This window comes from Chaetodon trifascialis, chromosome 7, assembly GCF_039877785.1.
Source record: "Chaetodon trifascialis isolate fChaTrf1 chromosome 7, fChaTrf1.hap1, whole genome shotgun sequence".
Lineage (NCBI taxonomy): Eukaryota > Metazoa > Chordata > Actinopteri > Chaetodontiformes > Chaetodontidae > Chaetodon > Chaetodon trifascialis.
The window spans coordinates 12,879,910-12,899,793 of record NC_092062.1 but is presented as its reverse complement, the minus strand read 5'-3'; the positions used below and the strand labels follow the sequence as shown (position 1 = coordinate 12,899,793).

Here is a 19,884-nt window from a genome sequence, read left to right as displayed (position 1 = left end):
GTTTCCAACCTGACCACTTTAGTGTATTATTTGATGATATTTAGCATTTTCAGGGCAGAAGAACACCATTTATCTTAGTCAACATAAGAATGAACATAATGAACAGTCCCATGCAGCTTGAAGTTTGCTATAGTTGCAGGGAATATGAAATGCTAAGCCTGTGATCTGTCTGCCTCATGGGAATGATATTTGACAGTTCATTTTCTAAAGGAATGAAAGTCATTAAATCACATATAGTTTTTATCGTTTTTCTATCAAGCTGAGACAGACTCCATACAGAGTTTTCATTGATGCTGGTCCACGTGTCCTGGACAATTTCAATGTCCTGGACAAATGGAAGAAATTCTGGTCAAATATTATCTCTGACTGTGGACCCTATTTTTCAGTGTTTTTGTTTTCAGGTGGCTAACAGGGAAAAACGGACTGCAATGTTATCCCTCTGGCCATTTGCACACCGTTGATGTACATCCACTAGAAGTGTTTGTTTCGTGCCACTGACAGGCTCAGATTGTTCTTTTTATTTTAAGTGTCTGACAGCATTGTGGAAAGGAGCCCTACAGAGATAGACCACTGGTTTTGTTTAACCAGAAACAGCTGCGATATCACACTTGCCAAAGCCACCAGATGCCATTTCCTGAAGATCTCAGGCAGTGTCCTCTTTTAAATCTCTTCTCTGGAAAGTCAGTTTTACCTTGTGGCCTTTTCTTAACAGATAGTTTTCATTGCGATTGTTTAAACATTTTATCTTGCTTTGGGATTTTTTGGATTTTATTTATTTTATTCTGCTTTTACTATAAAGCACTTTGCAACTTTGTTTCAAAAAGTGCTGCAAATCAATCAGACCCTTGTCAAAGTTGTCCTCTGCTGCATCCGCTGATGAGAGAGGTGATGAGAGTGTGTGTCTGACAGTTTGATTTCTAATTATGACAAGCAGATCCTCAAGAATGCCTCCACAGAACTGCGTGTTACAAGGATTCAGTGGAATCATCAGCCCCTCTCTCACTGAGGATCACACTGAAAAATCAAATATTTCAGATAACAAAGTTATAAAAGGGGCAGAAATATAATCCACAGAGGACAAAGGAAGAACATGCAAAGCTATTATTAGAACATCAGTGTAAAGCAAAAAAGAACTGATCAAATATTAATTTTCATAGTACAGTTTTATTGAAAAAAGGCCTAATATGACACATAAATATGTAAGATAACATCAACAATATAAAAATATCTCCTTGTGCTGACTCATCCCGACTGAGCACATCAGCAAGGTTGCTGTGATTGTAAAAACAGTAACAAAAAATATATGATACTTCTGTTCGGAATAAAATACAATAGAATAGAATCAAAAACCTTCTAAAAATGATCAGTAAAGATACCATGATACCATTGATAAAACCATGAACAGGAAATGTCACATGATGTAATTCAGGAAGAGAAAACGTCAACATCTGCATGACAGACATGGTGTCAAAAAGGCACGAGCGTCTACCAGAGAGGCAGGGTCTGATGAAAGACACCGTCTCCACAGAAAGTGTAGGATTTTGTGTTTATGGACTTCAACCCACCAGGATTTCTCTGCCACTGCTGCGCAATTTTTGACAATTCAAAAAAAATAATAAAATAAATAATAATATTAAAATTAAAATTAAGTCTGTCACAAGCCACCCAACTTACTGAATCATATAAAAAAAAAATCCTGCTGCTTTATAAGGGAAATGTTATTCAACAGCAAAAGCCCTGTGGTTCTGACAGAAATCCTGTTGGGAGATGTTATTGAATACTAGCAAAATAATAGTTTTATCTTCACAATGAGTAATTCAAGAACAGATTCTGGCTCAGGAATGGGGACGAACTTCCACTCTCTTCATGTTCATTGAGTTTCCAATCCCAGTGGTATGCCCTCCATGGAGAAAGACTATGATGATTTCTTAAACAGAATATAATAATACTTTATCATATCGCCACACTACTTAAAAACGTATTAGAAGTTTTTAAAAACATGTTTCATGAAAGACTGATTAATAGACTATCAGTACTGTAGAAATGTTTTCAAAACTTGACGGTGAAATGCTCATGTGTGCACAGCCTGCAAAGGTTAAACTGACAACTTGGTTTCGTACTTCCTCTTTCAGGTTGTGGTTTTTGTGGTTAAGTGCAAATGTGCTGCTACAGATGATATGAGACTAAGGTTATCAGCTGCACTTTTTTGCTGTGCAGCATTTTGCTAAACGTAAAACTGATGCAGCTGTGAGGGTGGTTATCACGTGTGAATAAAAGTTAATATTCGTTTTGTGATGGTGTTTCCCCAAACTGAAAACTGGTCAGTATCTCTGGCTTATTACAACGCGCCTGTTGTTTCTTTTGGCAGCTGATGATGAAATGAGGCTGCTGAGGCTTTAAATGCTGACGTGGACAGCTGCTGTAGTTGACGCAGTTTCTCAATCAGCTTCAGCCAGAAGCATGTGATTAAAAAGGGAAAATGAAATTGGATTCAAAACAATTCCTCACATAAAATTGCAGGTGCAGATACTGTTTCATTGTCAATTTGCAAAAAAAAAATCAAACATCCAAAATCTTATTTACAGCACAATTCCCTTATACATTCTTACTCAGTCTATAAAACTTATGAAAGTATAAAAATATATCATTGTATGGTTAAAAAACATAAAGTACACTGTGCTTGCTTGCATGGAACTCCATTACAACATCATGAGACCATAAGATCAGGCTCTGTCCCTCAAACTGAACATCGTCACATGCGCTTTCTTTCTTAAAGACACATCAGTCAAAATAGCCTCTTAGAAATGAGAATAACCCGATCCTTTCTATGGAGATGGCAATACAGAGAGACACGTAACCAAAACCATATCCCTCACTTTACAGAGCAGTGCTCCTCTCATCCACGCTGGTAGTCTGAGAGTAGACTGACCCTGTCATTCTGTCCTGAGGAAGGTAGACCTTCATCACCTGGCACAGTCTGCAGGGAGTCCTGTTTATCAACCTGAGCAGGTGCCTCCTGAACTTCTCCCCGACGAACACATAAAGGATGGGGTTGAGGCAGCTGTGAGAGTAGGCAATGGCCTCAGTGACTTGCAAAGCCAATCTGATGGCTTTGCTGCTTTCGCATTCTGTATACTTGTCCATTAGCTCCAGTGCTTTGAAGAATGATGCAATGTTGTAGGGGACCCAGCAGCAGAAGAAAACAGCCACCACCGTGAGAACTAAATGGATGGCCTGTTTCTTAGATGACTGGCTGTACATCAGTCTCCAGATGATCTGGGAGTAGCAGAAACACATAATGAAAACTGGGAGAAATAGACCCAAAATGTTCATTTTAAAAATGCTGAAGATCCTCCAGAGGTGAGAGTTGGCGGACCCATCATCTGAAGCAGCTTTGGGATATGCAGAGAAGCAGAACTGAAGTGTATTATTAGTCGGCTGCTGTTTGAGAAAGATCAGGTCGGGGAAAGAGGCCAAAAATCCAGCAACCCATACAACAGCAGCTGCGATCATTCCAAAGGACCTTGTCCGCGCTCTCATAGCGTAAACAGCATGTACCACAGCCAAGTACCGATCAATGCTCATTAGGCTGATGAAGAAGATCCCACAGTAAAAAGCAATGTGATAAGTTCCCAGCACTATTTTGCACATGGTATCCCCAAACAGCCACTGGTCCCGGGCTTGGTGGGCTTGGAAGGGAAGGGAACACACCAAGAGAAGGTCAGCAACAGCCAAGTTTAGGAGGCACACGTCGGTCATGCTGCGGAGTCGCGCCCCACAAGCGGTGACCCAGATGACCAGAGAGTTACCCAGAAGGCCCAGGAGGAAGAAAATGCTGTAGATGGCTGGAAGAAAACTGGCCCCATGACGCTCATACACACACCTCCCGAAGCCATCTTCAGGGTAGTCGGAGTAGTAATAATAGTCTGAGGGGCTTGCAGTGGGATAATCGGAGACAGATGTTGTAGCAAAGCTGATGAGAAACAAAGAAAAAACAGCAAAAATGAATGATTAGGAGCTTCCCACTATTTCAAGTCAGTTTACTGGATCTACAACACTCTTGCTTAACATAGACATAAGCCACTATGATACTATGTGCTGTAACAGTGGGGAGTGCAAAAAAAAAAGCTTCAAAATCAAACCGTTTCATGGGAATGAGCTGCACCGTCAAGATGATTTAAAGCAGCAAGAATAATGCTGTTGAAATCTTACAGCCCAGTTCAGAAAGACGTCAGTAAAACAGCAAGACACAAAATACTCTGAAGTAACAGACTGAAGCTGAAGCGCTCAGCTAGCTGCAACTAACAAATTCCTGCACTAAGCTTGGAGTATAGTGAGACCGGACACCAGCGATGCACAGACAGATTTTATGACAGCATGGAGAACAAAAGGCGGTGGTATGTTTGTCAACTGTGGGTTTAATCTTACCTCGACATGTCTTCTGTGGGTGGACTCTCAGTTAAGCCACTGAAAGAAGCGACGGCAGTGGTAGTTGCAGCCATGGTCAGCTGGCTGCAAAGTAGAAAACACATAAAAAGTAGGTCATGTACTTTCTGTTGAAAAAAACAAAAACAGTGAAGTGCACACAGTTTTACATTTCTTTCTGCAACTTTGACACAGTTGAAGTGTTTCTTATGTGGCTTTTGAGGAGTTTTTTATTGCAATGCTGATATGGTAAATCACATTAAGTAATTAGTTTCTTATGAAAAGTCAAAATTAATTGTCTGATGACTTTTGTCTGTGGTTCAGCTGAATTGCACAAGTTTCAAGAACATACTCTAAGCACATGAAAAGATATAAAGAACACACATTTCGACAGTGGGAAATAGTTTTTTGTGTGCATGGATTTTTAAGAAAATCTATTAAACAGTGGATCTAAAGGAGCTGATAGCCCAGTACCACATACCTTGCATGCAAGGTCCATAGCAATCGTGTAAATTACAAATTAGAAGAAGCAGAAAAAAAATTCTGTTCTTAATCAAGGTCAATGATCGAAGAGTGTTAACAATGTAAATCGTTAAGTATGTCTCTCTGCATAGTTGATTGTCTAATCACTTCCGTTTGATGACTCTGCACAGCAATAGTGAGCCTGTACATATACTGTTCATAGTTAGTGTGCATTTTGTGTTCTGTAGTCAGATTAACAAATCTTTAAAGTTTGTTTTATTTGATGAACATATACAATGCACACAGACATTTAAGCACAGGCACAACATGAAGGAGTTTACATTTAACACAGTACACATAACTCTGGATAAAAGTATCTCTGATAGTCCAATGAAATGAAATATGATACACACTCGGGTAATCACACAGCTTTAAGCAGCTTACCCTAACCCTGTACTGCTGTTTCTGCACAGTTTCAAGACATTAAGAGTCTTAATGTGAGACATTAAGACATTAACAGTCCAGATTGAGCTTTGTGAAAGAGCTATTATGTGTGATTATGACAGATAGCTCTCTCAGTGCTGTTACTGTTTGCCAAATGCTATTTCATTGTGAAAGAGGTAGTTGTCTGTTGTGACACTGACTGATGACCATGATGCCATTGATGCATTTTGTTTTTCTATGAAGGAATGTTGAACATAAATATGTCACTGTGGAATTAGAATAAATGTCCTCACCCATGGACTACAAGCAAAACAAGCATAAAATAGTGGAAATACACAGAGGCTGCAAGTCATATGAATTCAAATGCTGAAAATTATCCAAACATAGGAAGCAGAACTGAAAGTAGGTTTTCTATTCTCTCTTGCTGAGTTCCTTTAAAAATGGAGAATCCAAATTTAAAGTTATTTCTAGAAGAAATTGTAAAGAACTCGCAGTCAGCTGACTTCTTAATATATCCCTGAAATATTTTGTGTAATAAACCTCATGACCACAACAGAGTCCTGTTGTAATAGCCAGTGGATTAGGGTAAGTGTTAATCAATTAAATTCAAATTCTGTTGAGCTCATTACTCAATAACAATTGTATGCCTTATCAGGGTGACCATACTGTGTATCCGTTTGCATTATGTCTGTCTATTTTGACTCTGACAGAATAGTATCTACATGTTGTGTGCTTGTTTTGTCTGTTTTGTTACAGGTTGCAGATTAATCAGAAATAGACATGTTGGATATGTCATATCATGCATGCAGAAATTAAAAAAAAAAAAAAAAATCCTTTACCTGCCAGTGCTGTTCAGAAGATAGCTGATAGTGACGTTCATTCTGGATCACAAGACACAGCGATGGACGGCTAAATCAAAGAAAGTAGTGCTGTCAACAAGAAATGAGAAATGGTTTCTACACCAGGAAAGGGGTGTGAGAAATGTGCACACCTTGCTTGTACCCCCACCCCCTTACCAAGCTTTAGGTGGGCTTGTGGGCGAGCAGAGAGAAATATGGTTTGTTACTTCCTGAGAATGCTTTCGAAACTTTCATGTAAGAACCCACACTGTCTGTGGATACACGGAACCACAAGTCGCAAGGTTTAGAGGATGCAGAGTGACTCTGTCCAGACCAGCAGGCACGAATAGCTGAAAGCTTGCAGATCTCTGCATGCAGGCCTGTGCTTTTTTTGCTTGGAGGAAGTGATACTGACAGCCATCAGTGCAGTCTAGACTGGCAGCTGTTTTAACGCAGTTAAAGAGTGGAAGATGCAAATGACTTTCTCTGTGTAGGGAAAAGTTCTGACTCAAAAGTCAGGCTTAAGTTGAGATGTGACTCTTGCACGCTACAGATCTTAACATGTTGAACATTTTGAATCAGTCAGTAGTTGAACTGAAGGTGCCTGTTAGTCAGGGAGGTTGCTGTTACATGACAGAGTCATTCTGCTCTGCACACTTCTTGTCAAATGATTACAAGCTGCAAATTGAAACTCGTCCAAATAGTCTGTCAAATATCTCAGTATTCCCCTCAACTCCACGTTATCCTTTTAAGAACAAGTCAAAAGTTTTTTGCAAATAACCAAATACAACCTAGCTAATTTGAGGTTTATAAGAAAGTGCAGCTGCAGCAGCAAAATTACAGTGTATGTTGATGCAATGATCATCCTCCACTGAATATACTGTATGACAAACTGGACACAAGCAAATGCACAACACTTCAAGGCTCAACGTGTAAGATATGACCATCTGTCGAAGGTCACTCCAAAAAGATAGGGGACAGCGTATCCACAGAGTAACCCTTAACTGCTGCTCAATATATTCTCTGTTGCTGTCTATGGCTATGAGCTGCTGTTAGTTAGCTCAGCTAGCCGTGCAGTTCCTGGCCCTCAAGCAATGGAACCAAGACCAACAGTGGCCAGCTTGACAGTCTGTTTCTGTCAAGTTTTGAATGTGTTTTACGATGAGTTCACTCGGTATTTAAGTTCCTTGTAGTTCTGTGAAAGAGAGAAACTTGATTTCAGAAGGTGTACGGTTGTATTCTTCTGCTAAATAAGGAAAATAGCTGTAACAATATTTGTTTTCTTGACATTCTGTGAGCTTATTTTGTTTATTAGAGCTTGTGAAACATAGTGAACTTGCTGCTCACATACACCTCCCAACTGAAACTACGCTGGGTTATACGATTGTGTACGATCACCCTTTAAAGTACAAGGTTGTATTCCAAGGCAAGGCGGACCGCAGCTAGCTGGTTAGCATGCTAAGTAGGTATCTCTGCAACACCGTATTTAGATATCTTTGACTTAACATCAGAACTGTAACTTCTTCACATTCTGTGGATAAAGTGCAGTTTGTTTTTTGAACATTTTAAACTAAAATTCTGGCCATATCTTACACATCGCACCTTTAAGCCCATTCTCTCTGTGTACAAGCATGCTTTCAAGGACAGAAAACCACTGCAACATTCCTGGCAAATACGACAACTTAATATGGGAAAATCTAATGAAATACACCTGAAAGAGACCTGCCTGATGTTTAAGATACTAAACGGCAATGCTCCTCCACCTGTCAGTGCTTTTATTAAGCCGAAAAATTCAAATGACAGATCCACAGGATGCAAAAGCTTCTCAGTTGTGGAACAAGGTAGCAAATGAAATAAGAAAGTGCCATGTACCACACCTTCACATGAAGTCTCGAAGCTTTAATGTCTTTTGCCCAATGGTCAGCTTGCATGGATGTATGGCATATTTACAAGTACTTTAACAACAATTTGGTGTGATCTTCTATCGTTGTGTCTTATCTGTCTGTGCTGCATGACTTATGTGTTCAGTACACGATGTTAGCATTTTACTAACTTGTAACTGCCTCTTTTAACATTTTATCAAGATCATCATAATAAGTCGTGTGTATGTGTTACTGCTGCTCTGCATGTCTGTATGTGTAAAAAAGGGTTATCTTCAGTATGGCTTGGCTCTATGTTGCTTGCATGGCTTCATGTACTGAATAGCGGATATTGTTGCTGTATTATTGTACTAATGTTTCCTGTTGCTCTGCATGGCCTGCACACTGTCTTTCAAAGCTCATTTGGTTGCTGTTGCAGTCTTTATGTTGTTTTGCTGTCTTCTGTTGGTGCATTTCAACCATCACCTCAGTGGTTTCAGAACATCTCACCAAGAGACCGCAGCTGAACATTAGCCAGCTGGCAAACACTGACATATTTACAGAAATGTTGAGTAATGTGCGTTGTCGTTGTAAATAAATACATTCAGTGAAAGCGATGAAATGGAATGGAATGCTCTTATCACGTCAAGCTGTTGATAAAGCATGGCAAGATGCTTTATGACACACAAGACAGACACAACGGTTTGAATACACACATCAACAGCCTGAAAGTTTTTTTCTCACTCACTATGAAAAGAATGGCGAAAGTGCAAACAAGTTTCATGTTCATATTTTCTTACAAAATATTTCTACAGGTTACAAAAATACGTAAAATTGCATGATTTCAATAAATGCTTTATACATTTCTATACATTTTCAAAAGAAAGCGTTCCTTACTGGAAATAATTGAGTAAGATTTCACAGCTCTTAGAAGCACCAACCACATGCAACACACACACACACACACACACACACACACACACACACACACACACACACACACACACACACACACACACACACACACACACACACACACACACACACACACACGTTGTGTTTTTATCACTTGTGGGGACATTACATAGACTTACATTCATTTCCTGGAGCCTTACCCTAACCCTAACCATAACCACTATTTGCCTATTCCTAACCCTGTTCCTAACCTAACCTTACCTGACCTGTAACCCTATCCTCAGTCTTCACCTTATCCTCTAAAATCTAATGATTTACATTAAGGGGACCTGCATTTTGTCCCCATAAGGCAGGTGAGTCCCCACAATGTGACTGTGTAAACAGATTATTGTCCCCACAACATGATAAATACCAGGTCACATGCACAGACACACGCGAGCACACGTACACACTTTTCCTTTTGCTGTTTATGAAAATGAAAATAAAAACATTGTTACATCACATGTACTTCCTCCACCACCACACAGAAGCAAGGTGTGATCTTCATTCTAATAATCTGATCTTACGGGTGTGTTGGACGTCTCTTTCTCTGTGGTGTCTCTCTGGCTGAAAGTCCATCTGTTCTGGTGACTCCAGCAGAGGTACTTAGTGAGCACATTGCCCAGTGACTTTCTAAACTTCTCCCCTACAAACGCATAGATGACTGGATTTACGCAGCAGTGACACAGTGCGATGATCTCAGCAAAGCTCATGGCAGAGTTGATGTTTTTTGAAGCCTCGCAGGTGTTCAGGATTTCAAACAGCTGCAGTGTCTGAAGGAAAACCGTGACGTTGTAGGGGACCCAGCACACCACAAACACACACACAATGGTGAATATCAGCTTCATAGCTCTGCCCTTTTTGGAGTTCCTGCACTTGGACAGTACAACCAGGATTTTCACGTAGCAGAAAATCATGATGGGGAGGCACACGAAAAGGCCCACAGTGTTCTCACTGAAGTTTCGCAGCATCTTCCAAAACAGCTGCCTGTCCTCTGGATACAGTGGCTGGCACTGGGTGCTGTTATCATCTGGATCTTTCTCCAAGGAGGCAAATACCACCTGAGGGATCGCCACGATGACAGCTATAACCCAGATAGTGATGCTGGCTGTGATTCCATAGCCAAGCGTCCGGGCTTGCAAGGCTGCAACAGCGTGGACGATGGCCAGGTAGCGGTCCACACTCATCAGGGTCACAAACAGCGTTCCACTGTAGAAACCCAACTGTTCAGAGGAGCAGAGGGGGAAGCAACGTCAGACCAGGATGTGACATAAGGTGACATTTGTCAGGCTTTATGGCCTCGATGAGGTTCTTCACACAGCTGACATTACACAGCAGCTGCTTCACACATCACCCAATATACACATCACTTGTGTTTACAGTGGAATCTACGAACACTGTAGTTATATTAATTTAATTTTGGACTAATTTCGAAAAAAAATCCAGACTGTTGGCAGCAACACTTTAAAGACTAACAAGAAACACCTACTCACACACTCCAGCTTCCATTTATGCACTGACATTTCAGATGCAGTGTTTGTCAGGAAGTGAATTCAGCAGCCTGATCATAACTTTTCATACCTTGACAACACTGGCACTCATAAAAACTCATAGAGTAACTGCAGGAAGAAGTCATTTCTAATCACTAATTACTGTTTTGCACCGCTTTATGAATTCTGCTTTCTAAACAAATCATTTGTCATTGCTCCGTGTTCTCAGCACTAAAGATGATTTGAGCCCCACCTGATAGACTCCGGTCATCAGTTTGCATAGTGCAATGTTCTGGGAATTGTAGGCCCAGAGGGGCAGGGATACAGCCAGGATGAGGTCAGACAATGCCAGGTTGAGGAGGCATACGTCCGTCATCGTCTTCAGCTTTATGTGCCGGAGAAGAACCCAGAGAACTGTGGTGTTTCCTGTGAAACAACAATAATAATAAAATCAATTATTTCAGGTTTCTGGTTATTTCTGGAGACAAAAACAGAACTGTGGTGCATATCTAACTTTTGAATGCATCAGTTTCTGCTGAATGCAGTGATTCATATTTCTTTTCTTGTTAAGAGTGGGGCCTTTTGGAACATACCGAGCAGGCCGAGACAAAACAGTGTGTAGTAAAGAACCGGCAGGACAATGGCTAAGTTGGACAAATCTGGACCTTCATCCTCATCACAGGTGGAATTATAATCATAGTCGTACATCTCCGACATTAATGGATCGTAGTCTGTAAAGTTCATAGTGCTGTGTGAGAAAGAACAGAACATTACACATTACTTTGGGTGAACACAGTTTAGTGTGATGGATATTAAATATTAATGATATTAAATCAAACACTGTACAGAATAAGCATATATCTCCAAAAATCAATGCAGTTGGTGAGGTCAAACATGAAATATATTGTCTTTGGACTTTTCAAAAAGGATGATCAAATGATTACATTCTGTTGTATTTATGTTGTACTCAGTGACCTTACTTTGTTTGATTCTTGGCTGTAAATGAGCTGGTGTTAAACCCCCAACACTACCACAGAGCTATTTTAGACATACAAAAGGCTTTTGACATACATTTCATGGGAGGCATTGAGTTGTGGCTGTACAGCTCTACCCTTCAAAGATAACCACCCAGGCTGTTGGAATTGCTGCAACATGTGGTAGAGTTCAAATTTATCTTCACGTGTTTCCCCCAGACCTTCAGTGAAATGGTGAAAAATACACAAAAGAAGAGATTCATCCAACAGTCTTAAACTTCCTTTAATTCAGCTTTTCTCACCAAAAACATGACCTAACTCTGATTTAGTCACATCTGGGATCTTTGAACCAATTCTCAATCTTACTGAATTTCTCACTTAAGATTGACCTGAATGGCTAATAAGAAGCCAAAGTGGCTCAATCATTAAGTTATAAAAGTAAATCTGTTACTACTTACTTTATCAGCAATGAGACCTTTTGACTCCTGATTCTACTTTCTTCTGGTGTTGAGAAAACTCTCCCCTTTGTTTGCTCTGAAGTGTTTGTAAAAACACACAAAATCTACGGGAAACACAGATAGAAAGATGACATGCTTCTCCTCTTTATTATGAAAGCCGCAGTGTTGCACGCCATCGCGATGAGTGAGCTCCGTACATTCCACAATGACCATGCCGTTGAGATAAAAACTTTAACAAGAGAACAAATCATTTGAAAAACATCCACATGTAATGTGAGGGGGATCAGAGATATTACTGGACTTTCCTGCCCTTTAAGCTGAGCTTTTCAGATGTGATCATCATTTAGTGAGTCATATCTGAAGGCTTCTGTAACAAACATTTGCAAGTCTGACTCCTGCTCTTTCAAACCTAAAAACAAGCTTCCAAATCTGGCAGAAAACCACAGCAATAACTGTAACCTTGGTGGCTTCCCTGTAGCTGATCAACAACCTCATCTAGATGTTGATGTAATACTCATCTTTCTATGAAGGTCCCAATTTTCTACCTACCCTGACCATAATCAAATTCAAGTCATCTCTTTTAAACCGCATCTCAACCTTTTTTCTGGCTGCTTTGACACCCATGCCGACCCTCACTTCCTGTGGCTGACATTGTTTACGCACATACGCATGCACACATAATCCTCAACTACACACTGCGTTTGAAGGTGTAGGAGGTGAGAGAGATGAAATATGTCTAGTAAATAGCAGCTAAACATTTTAAAATTGAAATGTTAAGGTGCTTACCGCATTGTCTGCCAAAATCACTGCTCCTGAATGTGCATGCTCCAGTGTTAGGCATCAAGCTTATATGCCATCCTGTCATCTTGCATTGCTCGCTTATTGTGTCAAATCCTGCTGCAGAGCTCATTTCTGGTAAGGTGAGGCCTGGGGTTTTGTTGTTTCCTCTGCATTGTGTCAAACCTGCATAGAGATGTCTGTGTGGTTTTCTGAGAAACGGCCTTTTATGTGTTAACATGCAGCTGGAAGTGAGTAGAGGGGAAAATGTATTCTAATGAGGAGCGTTTCTCCTTTTCTTTGTTCTTTCTTTCTCAATTTGGTGACAAGGACCTTTGAAAACAGCACTCAGCCAATCAGGGATTGCAGAAGACTTTAATTCAATACCTTTAGATACTTTAAATTCAATACAGGAAGGACCACAATCTTAAGATGTGATGTTACAAATTGTGTGTTAAAATTAAAATAAAATTGATTCCACTTATCTACATCCTTTAATGTGCTCTGTTCTCTATGATTAATGACATCTATACTGTAGCTTCTCAACAACAACAGAACAGGCTGCCTTTGACATGGTACTAATAGAGCACTAACAAGCAGTTGGCTATCAAATTATTTGGTTTGTGACAATCTCAAACTTTTATTTTAAATGAGCACAAGCTGTGTTGTGCCATTGCATGTGGATTTGGGTCCTAAGAAAAGTACAGTGTAGAGCCCAGATTCCAATGAAGTTTGGATGCTGTGTGATATTTAGATAAAAACAGAATGCAATCATTGCAAACAAACTGTGTTTACAGACAACAGTTTTACAAAGTTTTCCTGAGCACATGTAGCAGCATCCTTAATACAATCATGTGTTCACAAAGTCATGAACCTCTCTCCATCCTCACTTGTGAACGATTGAGCTTTTCCAGGATGCCCCTTCCATACCCAATCATGATACTATCACCTGCTACCAATCAACCAGTCTTTTGTTGTTCCTGTCCCAGATTGATGATATAAAAATCAAATATATTGTCTTTGGACTGTTTTTTGTCAAAAAGGATGAACAAGTTGTCACATTCTGTTTTGTTCATGTTTCAGACAGTATCCCAACTTTTTTTTGGAATCAGGGTTGAAACATTAGAAGAAGAAAAGATGTAAAATCTTAATTGCCTGAACTGCACTGACAAACTAAACCAGTACAACAATAAATCATAACATGATCCATCAACAAAAAAAATGTACCCAGCATGAAAACACTAGCAAAATGCAAATACACAGCATACTGTACATATGGATAAATGTGAGGTATAAAACAATGTTGAGAAAATATACTGAAAGTGAGAGGTTACAGGTATGTAAGTTACAATGTGCTGCATTACCCTGTGTTAGTTTGACCGTTGATTCATCATCAATTCTTTGAATGAATAACTTTTTCTACAAGCAAAGTGAAAAAAAACAATTCCATGCTATAAATGATACAAATGTTTTTTCCACAGTGTTGCAGGCTCGTCAACAAGTGTGTGAAAAAGGGGAAAAAGAGAAGTGTTTTAAACACATCAGGCACACGGACTTTGTGGTTACATGCTGTTATAAACAAGAAATTCATAGTTTCAGTGATTCAGAAATTGAAATGCCGTTAAGTTTCCTCCAATGTCAGCAGGAAAGGGAGGAGCACTGCATTGCGACTGATACAGTACAGGCCGCCTTTTAAGATAGGATGCTGCTGATGAATAACTCTGATTAACTCTCTTTCTAACTCTCACACCAAAACATGTAATAGATCCACTGATCCACTAGAGGACAGCGTGTCAGTCTCATGGTTTGCCTGGTGCATGCAGGCGTGAAAAAGACACGCATGTATCAAGGTGCAGTACCAGCAGCGAGTGATAATCATGGAAGCGGAGGACAAGCGTAGTATGAAGGGTATTCATAAAACATATTATATCTGCCCTCCACCTCCTACATGATGAAAGAGGGGGTGACATCAGAAGACCTGGACATAACTGAGCTTTTCCAGTATGTGCTGTCTAACAGACGGCCACCAGAGGGAATCCCAGGTACGCAGCTCCTCAACAGCCACAAGGCTCTTGCCCTAAACTTTTGTCCCGCAAAGGCGTATATGATGGGGTTCAGGCAGCAGTGACTAAAAGCAATGGGCTCAGTCACTGTTAATGCCAGCCCTAAATTTGCTTCCAGGTTGCATTCGTGAATTTTCAGTTTTCCCTCAGATTTCAGAAATTTCAAGAAAAGGCAAATGTTATATGGGGCCCAGAATAAGAAAAAGGCAACTATTATGGAGAAGATCAACTTGACAACACGATGCTTCTTTTCACCCCTCATGTTCATTAGTTTGGGAATGATCCTTGAATAGCAAGCTACCATCACCAACAAGGGAATCACAAGACCCAGTATACTTGATGCAAAGAGGCTGTAAATCTTCCAGGCATTGTTTTCCGAGTCAGGATGACAACTCATCCCATAAGAGCCATTTGTCACCTTTGTGAAGATCAAAGATGGGAGAGAGATGCTCAAGCTCAGCATCCAGACCAACACAGTGAGAGCGATGCCTGTTTTCAGAGTGTGGAATTGTGCCACCTTGAAAGAGTGTGTGATGAGCAGGTAGCGGTCCAGCGTCATGACGACCATGAAGAAGATGCTGCTGAAGTACCCAGTGTTGTGGGAGACGGCAGAGAAACGGCACATAAAGTCTCCGAAAGGCCATGAGCTGACCCTGGAGAAGTGTGCATAGAAAGGCAGTGTGGTGAGGAAGAGGAGGTCAGAGAGAGCAAGATTGAGAAGGCAGATGTCTGTCAAGTTGTGGTACCGCTGCTTTGCCAGGACACACACCACTAGGCCATTACCTTGGGAGAGGAGAAAAAAAATCATATCTTATCGTCAACAGAATCATCATATATGTAAAGTAAGTTTCGCTTTGCTTTCGCTTACTAACCTTCTCTGTTTTTCACTCTCACAGACACAAACACACACACTGATACACATTTTCCATCACCTTTGGAACATAACATTGATTTACATTCATTTCTCAGAGACTTAGCTGAAGCATATCCAAAAGCACTGCTTGCCTCACTCTCTCTAACTCTTACCCTAACCTTAACCCAAGCCTACTGTTAGGACCTGGCAGTCTGTCTCTCCCTTTTGTTTCATTTCCCCCTGTTTCCCCCAGTGTGTTTTGTCTGTCTGTCTCCCCCTGTCTGTCCAGGACCGTGCAGTAAGGCTGCGCCTGCCAGTCAAGCTCCACCTGCCTGCCTCTTCTCACACCTGCAGATCATCAGCTCATCACCACCTAATCAGCAGCTGCATATAGCCCAGGCTTTTTCCTCCAGTGCTCGTCAGATCGTCTGCTTACCTCCGTGGTATTCTGTCCTTCCTCTGCCAGTCGACTGATCCTCTGTGTCTGTCCGGTCCATTCTGACCCGTGTTTTTTTACCACTTGTGGGGACAAGTGATAAAACCCTAACCCTAACCATAACCACATTTGCCACATTCCTAACCCTATACCTAACCTAACCTTACCTAACCCGTAACCCTATCCTCAGTCTTCACCCGAAATCTAATGATTTACATTAAGGGGACATGCATTTTGTCCCCATAAGGCAGGTGAGTCCCCACAATGTGACTGTGTAAACCAGTGTTTCTCAACTCCGGTCCTCGGGCCCCACTGCCCTGCATGTTTTAGATGTTTCCTGCTTCAACACACCTGATTCAAATGAGTGGCTTGTTATCAGGCCACTGCAGAGCTTGATGACGAGCCGATGCAGGGTAGTGGGGCCCGAGGACCAGAATTGAGAAACACAGATGTAAACAGATTTTTGTCCCCACAACGTGATAAATACCAGGACATACACACACACACACACACACACACACACACACACACACACACACACACACACATATACATACCTATGAAGCCCAGGATGATAACCAGACTGTAGAAGGTGGGCAGAAACACCTTGCCAAAAGCTCTCAAATCATTGTTGTTGCAAGGAGCGTAGTCATCAGGCAGGTCATAGTAAGATGAATAATCATACACCGGGGTCATGCTGGTGTTCTCCTCATTGCCTGCAGATATTTACAGCATGGATGTAATTCCTGTACATTCGGACATCATATAATAGGCCTACACTGAAACAGCATAGTTACCTTGAAACAAATGTTGTAAGTGGAGGTGAATAGAATAGTTTCTAGTGCTCACAGCACTGAAAAATTACTTTTTAAATTTCTAACGATCTCATCTTAACTGTTTTCTTTGGGGCTGTGTTTTCGGAGGAAAGCAGCCTCGTTCCAGTTCACAGTGAGGTCCGTGGTTACTCACAGAATGATGCCAGTGTGTCAGTGGACCCAATGCCAAGACCCAATGCTCTTTTTAAATGTCATGATTCAATGCCTTGAGCACCACAAACTAAATGTCATTTAGCTCCACTAGCAGAAATCTCACACATGGATATTTTAAAAACAGAAGAAGAAGAAAAAAAAAAGGAACTGAATCTAGCTGCCAATCAAACCCAAACTATGTACGGGCATCGTCACCACAAAGCGTGAGCGAGTGCCCTCACAGGCAATTGATTATGGGGGTTATTCTGCCACCTGCTGGTCTTCACCAGCAACAGTAAACTTTATGTGTATAGCACCTTTCATGCAAGAATTGCAGCTCAAAGTGCTTTACAACAAAGAAATCTCCACCAATCTGCGCCAAGAGCTTCACATAAAGGACGACAGAATGAGGCTATAAGCAGTCAGCTTGCTGTGTTTGTGTATTGTTCATCATATTCCTGCAGGTGGACTGACAAGTTCCTTTTTTATGTGGTCTGTTTAGTTTATGTTGTCAGGGTGTGTTCCACAAATAAGACTCTTTTAGAAGTCTTTGGAATTGCAATTACTTCAGATTTGAATTCCTGTGCACTGTTATTTTGTCCAGCTTAGAAGATATATTTCTAAACTGTATTCTATATGAAGGACAATTTTAAAAGTTTAATTTTGACAAAGCAATATTTAGTATTTCTTAATTTTAACAAACAATGTTTCCGAACATAATGAAATAAAATAATCTCAGGATTTAAAACACTGCTTGCTAAAGATCCAAATGGAGATTGAAGGAAATGATAAATTATACTACAGCATTTTCTTACAGCATTTAGATTTAAATGGAAAATGGACACAACACTTAGAGCAATGTATTAAGCCTCAGGCATCAAAAATGATCACACACAAATTTCTTTAGTAAGACAACAATACATTGATTTATGTTTATATTAAGAATAAAAGCACAGTTATGAAAATTAAAATGCATTCACCTGACATGGTGATATCTCAGTGATGCTTTGTCCTCGCAGGTAGATTATGGTCAGGAACTGCACTTCAGGGCTCCTTATTTCTCTGTTCAGATCTTTAAGGATGTGATGTCCTCAAAGGAACAGAGATGAACTAACTGACTGAAAATCAGCAGTCCCCCAGTAATGAATACAGAAAGAGAAGTCAAGATGCTGTTTCCTGTATGTCCTTAAGTGTGACAGTGAGATCCTTATCAGGAGCTTAAAGTTCACAGTGCATGATGTAGACCGCCAACACAGCGCAGACTATCATAACAAAACATAAACAAAAACATGCTTAAAGGCTGAATCTATAGTTTTTACCATGCAGATCCACATGTGAGGAGTTTGAGTATTGGATGAAAAGTCAGCATGAATGTGTTTAGCAGCTGGTTTAAGTCAGAACTGGAGCTCTTTTACTCCTTTGTATTGGAGACAAATCTTCAATACGATCAGAGTAATTCAAGTATAGATTTAGTCACAGTCTGGTAAGATTCTAAAAATATCTGGCCATGAGTCAGGGAGTATTATTCCAGTCCAGCTGGTGATTACACTACGCTTTTATTTGTTTGTTTCAGATAGTAGAGCAGAAAATACAATATCACCACCAAAGCACTATTTTCAAAAGGCAATTGGCATGTTATGGTATTGGTACAGACTTCATACAGTGTGACTGTGCTCTTGTTGTTGTTGTTGTTACTATTATTTTTATTATAGTATAATAATGCTGCCCATCTCTGCATACTATCCGATATCTAACCCCATTTATAGAACCCAACAGATGGGTTTGAAGTAAAGTGGTCTAAGGGTGACCTCTTGTGGTGGGTAATCGTACCTTAGTTGCGCACGGAGGTGGCGCATGGACAAGACAGCACAAAGCATGCCGGGAGACAAGATTTGAACTATCATCACAGAATTTCAATGAGATATTGTGCATAGAAGCTTTGTTCAAATTAGGACTGAAACTTTTGTTATCTGATATGTAAACTAAACGTATGTATATCAACAACATCAGCAACAATAATAATTATTATTTATAATTAATATCCTAAAATAGATGCATATCTCTATATGTTCGCCTCCCAGTGTTATTGACTTTTTGTTTGCATTACTTGTCTGTGGATATTTGTGGTGTATATGTTCTCGCCGTCGCTGTCCAGCTGGCGCTCAGTGAATTCCCAATGAGAATGATTGACGTGAGAGCTGCTGACGAAGGCGGGCTGAGAGACCTGCGTCAAGTCAGACAGGCGCAGCTGCAAAAGACAGGAAACTATGTAGCGTTACCTTCCAAATAAAAGAGGAAATTCTCAGCAGGCGCTATGGAGAGCAGATTAAAAGCCTAACTGCATGCTGTGCACTTAATGTATAAACATATGAAAGTAATAAAAATAAGTACATTAATTAGAACGCTGAACATATATTTATCTCGGAGCTGTAACCAAACTTATGATATTTATTCTATTTTATAAAACTTTCATCTGCGCCTGTCTCCCCATCAGTATAGGCGTTTTCTTCTTCTTTTTTTATATCCCGCATCTAGACTTGTGAAAGACATAAATAGGGGAAAACAAAAATGTTCGTCGTTACACGCGCTTATGAACCCTTATTTTGAAACAACATACCGGACGTTTCATGTATTAATTCGATTAACTTGACAATGCTCGGTAGAAAATCAGCCGGGGGGAGATACGAAGATTATATCAAGGGGATTTGGCTAGTAATTCAGTCCACGAGAATGACCCAAGAAGACCATTTCAACTAAAGTAAGTCAAGGACTTACAATTCCGAGCATTTATCTGTTTTGTGTCGTTGTTAGCTTCACGGATACTTTGCGGTCTTTGTGCCTCAGGTCCCACCGGACTGTCATCTCTGCGCACTGTCACTTGT

At 40.4% G+C, this 19,884-nt stretch overlaps 4 protein-coding genes across 5 annotated transcripts in view; 1 reads left to right on the top strand and 3 right to left on the bottom strand.

Annotated features, from left to right (window-relative positions):
• Window positions 1-1,153: 1,153 nt before the first annotated feature.
• cabz01093075.1 lies at window positions 1,154-6,260 on the bottom strand. The gene is made up of 3 exons (XM_070966726.1): window positions 6,171-6,260; window positions 4,429-4,512; window positions 1,154-3,973 (listed from the first exon to the last, which is right to left on the bottom strand). Exons 1-3 carry the CDS (start codon window positions 6,209-6,211, stop codon window positions 2,878-2,880), a joined length of 1,221 nt encoding a protein of 406 aa, XP_070822827.1. The 5' UTR covers window positions 6,212-6,260; the 3' UTR covers window positions 1,154-2,877.
• A 3,232-nt stretch (window positions 6,261-9,492) lies between these two features.
• LOC139334265 (C-C chemokine receptor type 2) lies at window positions 9,493-11,221 on the bottom strand. Its single transcript, XM_070967051.1, has 3 exons — window positions 11,067-11,221; window positions 10,727-10,899; window positions 9,493-10,206 (listed from the first exon to the last, which is right to left on the bottom strand). The coding sequence occupies exons 1-3, from the start codon at window positions 11,215-11,217 to the stop codon at window positions 9,493-9,495; spliced, it is 1,038 nt and encodes a 345-aa protein (XP_070823152.1). The 5' UTR covers window positions 11,218-11,221.
• A 3,286-nt stretch (window positions 11,222-14,507) lies between these two features.
• LOC139334158 (C-C chemokine receptor type 5-like) lies at window positions 14,508-19,864 on the bottom strand. Its single transcript, XM_070966919.1, has 4 exons — window positions 19,826-19,864; window positions 19,145-19,250; window positions 16,592-16,750; window positions 14,508-15,528 (listed from the first exon to the last, which is right to left on the bottom strand). Exons 1-4 carry the CDS (start codon window positions 19,862-19,864, stop codon window positions 14,627-14,629), a joined length of 1,206 nt encoding a protein of 401 aa, XP_070823020.1. The 3' UTR covers window positions 14,508-14,626.
• The window catches only part of cobl (cordon-bleu WH2 repeat protein), a 53,202-nt gene continuing 52,993 nt past the window's right edge, over window positions 19,676-19,884 (top strand). For both annotated transcript variants that reach the window (XM_070965952.1, XM_070965951.1), the window contains exon 1: window positions 19,676-19,760. The gene's annotated coding sequence lies outside the window, so the exon portion shown is untranslated. The remainder of the gene's footprint in view (window positions 19,761-19,884) is intronic.